Raw genomic sequence first — 6,717 nt, forward strand, 5'->3', positions numbered from 1 at the left:
AAAATAGACTATTCGACCAGACCCTCTATCTCGAGTTCAACATGGTGGACTCTGTGGAAGACTCTGTGGAAGAGGACCGCGGGGTGTCAGTATACAAGCCTAGGCTCAAGGTAACAAAAAAACCATCAGATTCTTATGACACTGAGAACTTAAAAACAACATGATGACTGTCAGGTAAGTTCTTAGAAGCATCTTTTTTTCTCTGATTTTCAGCTGAAGTGTAACTCAAACTGAATCTAAAGATATGTGTCGTGTGGAAATTTTGGACTGTCTTTACCGGGCACATGAAGTTTTGTACTTCCAAGCGTGCGTTCTCTCAGATCTTTCACAATGAGAGTCACCACTGGGTTCTCATCACGATGATCTCAAATGACGGGTGGTAATTTGGCCCATAATTTGCGAAGAACTGAAAAGTCTGAAAGGAATATGCAGACGGGTCATTTTAGTATTGCTGTTCAACACGTCGATCCGTGGCAGCAGAGGTTTGTGACTGACGCCATACTCACATCAGGTTGTATTTCACGTCCTCTGGGTTTACTGTGGAGGTTGTACTGTTTGGGCCTTGTGGAGGAGGCAGCTGGATGGGGCTTTGATGTACTCACCACTCGTCATATTGCGCTTTTACCTTCATGGTATCACACATTTTGTTAGAGGGTTTTGAAGACTGAGATTCCTCATTTCAAGAAATGAGACGCAAGGATATATAAGACTTCCTGATCGCCACAAGAGGGCAATATGAGCAGAATATGTAAAGTCCTGTTGTGCTGATGATGAGGACACTGATCTGACTTAAGAGTTAGGAGTTTGACTGACTTAAAACTTCGGTGTCTTTACCCCTCGAGTCACGTTGCCCGGGAGGCGAATCACACTGAGGATAGCATGCCCACCTCGTATAACGAGCGCAGGATAGCAGGATGTTGGAGCTGTAGTATTTGGTGGTGGTCCAATGGAATCCCTTGACCTCTTGAAGATCCCACACGAGCATAGGCAGAGAGGTGAGGGGTGTCCACACCACGTGGGTGTCCGTATCCACCACCGCGCTTTATGACTGGCATGCCGTCGTCAGTGAGTTGGAGCACAGGATGCTCGCGACCAAAGGGGTGAAATACAGAAATGCAAAAAAAAGTTCCTCAATAACTAAGAGCAGAGATTGCACAAAGAACAAAGCCATTTTGCTCGCACCTTGTGGGTTCCTCCCAGAGAACAAGCGGCAGCTAAAACACCTCACCGCATGGTCAAAGTGGGATAGTTAACAGCTAAAAGCAAAATATAAGTCGCTTTGTCCGAATATGGTGGACCCAATAATCAAAATGGGAATCGTAGGACCAGAAGATTCACACCCTTCAGCAAAAAGAAGACGGTGTTGTGAATGGGTGCTCACCAGGCACAGCGTGTCTTACCAGTTCGTTCCAGTGTGGGAAGTGCGCATGAAGATGGCGATTCGTGGAGGACAACTCGATGTTGAACAGCGGCCCTCCAGGCACTTTATGCGCCGGTTGGATGAGCATTGTATCCCACAGGCAAGTTTTGTACTTGACCTCCCCCTCGTGAGTCGCATTAAACACCAGCCCAGTCAAAGAACAATGGAACAAACCAGAACTGGGGAACGTGTACCTGTACCACACAGCAAAACACAGGTTATGGAAATCATTTTATTTGCAGGTCACACTGAAAATCAGTGTACCCAAAATCTTGGTAGAAATCCTCACACAGGACTGGACAGGAAATCTGTGCAGTAACTAAAGTTAAACCAGAAATGGTTGCATGTAAAAATTTCCAGTCTTTTTAAAATATCTTTTGTGCGTGACCTGTGCAGTTTGTTGAAACTATCATGTTTCTTTCTGACATGGATTTATTTTTTATTCCACCACACAAATGTCCTGCGCTGAATACATACTGTAGAGAAGTGCTAATGCTAGCTCACGTGTCATACATAACATAACGGTCAACTGATAGAAGTTTTATTATCTATGATATTAGCTTCCTGTTGAGAGGCCTATGGATTGCTTTTTTGTCACCACAGGGTGAAGCTAAACTTTTCCTGGAATTCAAGAGACAAAATGTATTTAGGTTAAGTGTTGCAGCGGATTTTTACTTGTACCGTGCACTAGCACAGAAAATCACAATCCATTTGTCTCACCTTTCACACTGGACATGTCAGAGATCCAAATTAACAGTGAAATGCCGGTGGAGAGGCTCAGTGAAGGGGGTGTGAATGGTGTAAACGGAAGACGTTTTTGTGTCACCAACAGCGATAGACAGACAGAAGCCAGCTGGCCAATCCAGAGAACATCCTAAATTCTCGTTCTGTCTTGCCAGATATGCTTTTGACGTCAATGATCGGAGCGGAATGAATCCTCGATTGATTGCAGTGGCAGGAAGTATATCCAGTCAAGGTGTGAATAGTGAACCCAGGACCCTTTTTGCTGTATTCAATACCAATCCCACCAGCCTTTCCTCGTCGTAAGTCTTGTCTACCACACCAATAGTTCGCTGTAATGACGGTCACTCCACCCCCCAGTAGCAGCGTCCAGCCAGACTCTCTCTGCACAGCAACCGCTATTCTCCATCAAATCTTTTCTGGGTGAGTCAGATACTGTTGCTTTCTCTTCAGGTGTGGTTCACTGTTCCTGTGTGCACTCAGCAGGAGGAGTGGTTATGCATACGTGTTGGGGTTCGGAGTGTGAGACACACATCGAGCTGCAGAGAAATGAAAAAGTTAAGGTCCAGTTTGACCGCCGTTTCAACATGCAGAGTGGGAATGTCATTGGATAACACCATGAGTACTGATCACTTTTAGAAGCTGGGGTTTACCCCTGCTCTTCATCATGGTCCACATGAGGCAGAGAACACACAGTCATTAAGAGTGACCATCAGATACGATGAACTAACAGAGCATTTTAACAGTCAAACAGTAGAGTACTAAGCTTTTGCACTATTCAATGGCTGCTGTTGGAAAAGGGGTGTTCGCAATGCGTTGATAAGTCTGAGACTCTTGCATCTAATAAAAACTAAAGCTTTCCATGGAAGTTTAACATTTGAAAATTCCCAGATTTGCACCCAGTAAACATTAAGGAGTAGCAGAATTTTCAAATGTTGTAATGACTTTTATTGGGAGATTTTATAATAAATATCTATCCACAAAATGGATATACCATTTAAATAGTTATTAAAACTATATTACAAGGGTTTTATCCAAAGTTAAAGCACAAATGCCTCTTTAATGGTGCACTAGCATCTCCAAAATGTAGTCAACCCCCTGATATGAAGCCCTCATAAAGCCCCAACGATTTAAACTCGGTGTTGTTGAATACACAATCTGAGTTGTAAAGAATCAAAGGCTTTCATCAAGTTGTGGCCCTGAGATACAACGACATCAATAACTGGACGGGGTGTTTTTTTTGACGGAATGTGATGCCAACGTAAAATATGTCCAGATCAGTGGGTCCAAAGATGAGAGAAAGAGATCATTGCCATTAAACCGAAACAAGGGAAGGGGAATACACAGAAGATAGGAAGCATGAATATTCCGAGAGACTACACCATGACTGACCTAAAGGTGTGACTCCAATATGGGCCTCATAAACATGTAATAAGCGCAACAGAAGTTTGAAAGATTCGTCTGTTAAAAAGACACAAAAACTGGAACGATGCTGGTCTTATGGGCTCAGTGTCATGGTCTGTAAGAGGACAAAGGAAAGAATGTCTGAATAACGCCGCCATACGTGAAGCTGGTGTGGCTTGTGAGTGCCGGGGCGGTTTGCTTCATCACACATGGAAGCACCTGCACAGTGTGGAGGGCAAATGAGGTCATATCAAGCCACATGAAATACAAGGAGGAAGAAGTCATGCATCGGTAGATGAGCGCTGAGAGAAACTTGGGTAACTTGGACTTCCAACCAGACAATAATCCTAAGTGACCCCCCATCAAGTCACCAGAGGCCTTAGTTCAGGAGAAAGTCCTGGACGATTCTAGACATTCACCTAGCGGCCTCTTATATGACATTATGAAATAAAATAAAACATCTTAATAAAATAATATCTATAAAAATAAAAGCCCAAAAAGTGCAACCAAGACTAAAAATGAAAAAGTCAAGTAACAAAAGCAAATCGTTTTTTCTGAGTGATAACATGGTTGATGGTTTTGGGTAAAACAACTTTTTCTAACCCATATGTGTATGTAGTAGGAGTATTCCTGGCTTCGACACGGTCTGGGTAGTACAAAAAGTAATAACACTTTACAGAATCATTTCAGTTCTCAGCGTAGCACCTTTTACCGGGAACTCCACACTGCTGTTTAAACGTTTCCTCTAATAGGCAGAAGAACCTTCGTTAAAGGTTGAAGCGCTACAGTATACGTAACTATGAGTTTTTGCCATCTACATACCTGTCCTCGAGTTCTCTCTCTCGGGAGCACCTCACTCCTCCATCTCGCAGGATTGAGCTGAGGTCCCCAGTTTCATCTCAATCGGGACGGGTTGACCTCAGAGACGTGAGCCAGAAGGCACAACCTTCTTCGTTATCCCACAACAAATACATCCTGGGAGAAAAGCGAGCAATTCAAAAGCAGAAGGACAGCACACAACACGTCTTTACCAGTAACGCAGATACTGGTAACTACTGTATAGCTTAGAGGCCAGCTGAATCAATATTGAACCATCAGGTCTCCAGGTCTAACAGTTGAACCCCTATCCAACAGACACAAGCTTGCACTCCTAAATCCTGCGGTCTGTCCGACTCAGGTCGGCTTCTCAGCTGGGGTCTGAGCAAGAGAACTGGAAGCAAACACTTGACACGCAAATTACTTTATCGTAACAACCAGAATGTGCAACCAACAACTACTGATGGATGAACATTATGTTAACAAGTGAACAAATATGTGAAGATGATCTAACACTTATACTTTTACCGTTAACCCACCAGGTACAAGACTGGACAGATCAAGGCAGCAGAAAATGCTCACAACTTGAACTGCGAATAACGTGGTACCATCCTCAATATTAAATGTATATTCCTCGTCTGTTGTGCGGCGTGAGAAAATATCACACGGTAATACAGGGCGTACTTAACGGTGACAAGTCCTGGTCCAGGTCACACCTCTCAGGTAGATGTATGTCATTGAAGGATGGAGTACCAGTGATGACAACAGTTAAAGTTTTTAGAGCAAAACCACGAACATGCCTGTGCAAACACAGTCAATAACATAAGAAATAACAGTGAAAGTGAAAGCTAATCCTGAGTTTCGATGTGGGATGATTAGTACTTGGTAGTGAAAATGTAACTGTAACGTGAAGTATGTCTCATTTGTTAAAACGTTTCAGCTACAAAGTTAGTTAACTACAAAGAGCAAGGAGAAGGAGAAACGTCCAGATTGTGAACCTCAAACGGACTCAGTGTTTCCAAGTTACAGTCAGGACTGTCTCTATGCAGCAAAGAGAATATCAGTAATATGAATGCTGCCGTTAGAAGAACACACAGCGCATCTGCCTCAGGGTGAGTCCGATGACTGGCAAGTGGAGGAGTAGTATTCCAAGGGCATCACTCATGACACTTTGAGTCAGCCCGAGTAGAAAGCAAAAGCCTCACAACCACCAGTCAGTAGCACCTTAAGACATGTATGCATGTTATGCCTGGGTCATCGTGCCTTTAATAATCAACTTCCGACTAACACAGAAAAAGCTGAACTTAAATCACAAAAGTCCTAACTAAAAGTAAATGTATAATCAAATCACAATATTTTTTATCAGGGATCAGAAAGTGCCTTGGCCCAGCTGAAGGTGATCCTGGAAAAACTGAGCGGCTGATTTAAAATGAAAATGTTCGATGAAAGAAAAACAATTATTTATAGTTTCAGTTGGAAGCTCACTGGAGAGAAATACAAGAGCCTTGCCGGTCCAGCAAGTAAATATTTTCTGCATCCATTAAAAAATTTCTGTTTACAACCCTTTTCAAAACCTATCTCACCTAAAACTGGGTTACAACATACCGGCAAACTACGAGATTGGTAATCACACGTACCATTATTTAAGTGAGGAAGGATCGCCGTGCCACGTTAGTGTATTATTGGTGGGCAGTGAGTTGTGGTCAAATGCGTGACTTTTGGAACCAAAATTCAACTTACATTTAATGACACACCTTTTTGTGTTTATCATGGGGATATGGTTACTTACCAGTTTCCTAGCGTGCTTCATTAGCAGAGAATTCTCAACCCCACTACGTGGTGTAAAAGCATTTGTTAGATCAATTCAGCAAGCAGTTTCTCCAGATATCGCAGCTGGGACAGTAACTGAGCAGTCACTGGGTAGAGTACCTCACTCCTGATCCTAGTACATCTTATGTCATCCTGAAATTCTTCTTTTGCTCAACTTGCAGAGAAGATCATGCATCCTCTGGTGGATGTTTTTCCTGCTGAAAAATTCGTTAGGTATTTATCTTCATCTCCTCAACCGTATTTGAGCTCTCTTTGGCTGTGGTAGAGATGTTGTAGCATATTTGTATTGGACCTCCAGTGAGAATCCAAGGAAGAAGCAGAGAAACAGGTCCAACTGGACCTTTCTCACTCGCAAAGCTTTATATTAATCACAACTCCTTTTCACTCAAGCAAGCTCAATCTGTTTGGGTCACAGCCGGAAAGACTTCAAAATGGCTGATGTTCCTTTGTCACAACACAGTGGAACAGTAAGAGCCAAGAAACTCCTGAAACTGAAATGCACAAGC

General features: G+C 43.0%; 1 protein-coding gene across 1 annotated transcript in view; it reads right to left on the reverse strand.

Annotated features, from left to right (window-relative positions):
• Nucleotides 1-1,400: 1,400 nt before the first annotated feature.
• Nucleotides 1,401-6,717, reverse strand: part of LOC109136654 (E3 ubiquitin-protein ligase TRIM39-like) — a gene marked incomplete at its 3' end in the record, with an annotated part of 18,091 nt that continues 12,774 nt past the window's right edge. Inside the window, exon 7 of the mRNA XM_027276760.1 lies at nucleotides 1,401-1,614. Coding sequence (XP_027132561.1) covers nucleotides 1,401-1,614 — 214 coding nt within the window. The remainder of the gene's footprint in view (nucleotides 1,615-6,717) is intronic.

Source organism: Larimichthys crocea, unplaced genomic scaffold, assembly GCF_000972845.2.
Source record: "Larimichthys crocea isolate SSNF unplaced genomic scaffold, L_crocea_2.0 scaffold544, whole genome shotgun sequence".
Taxonomy (NCBI): Eukaryota; Metazoa; Chordata; class Actinopteri; family Sciaenidae; genus Larimichthys; species Larimichthys crocea.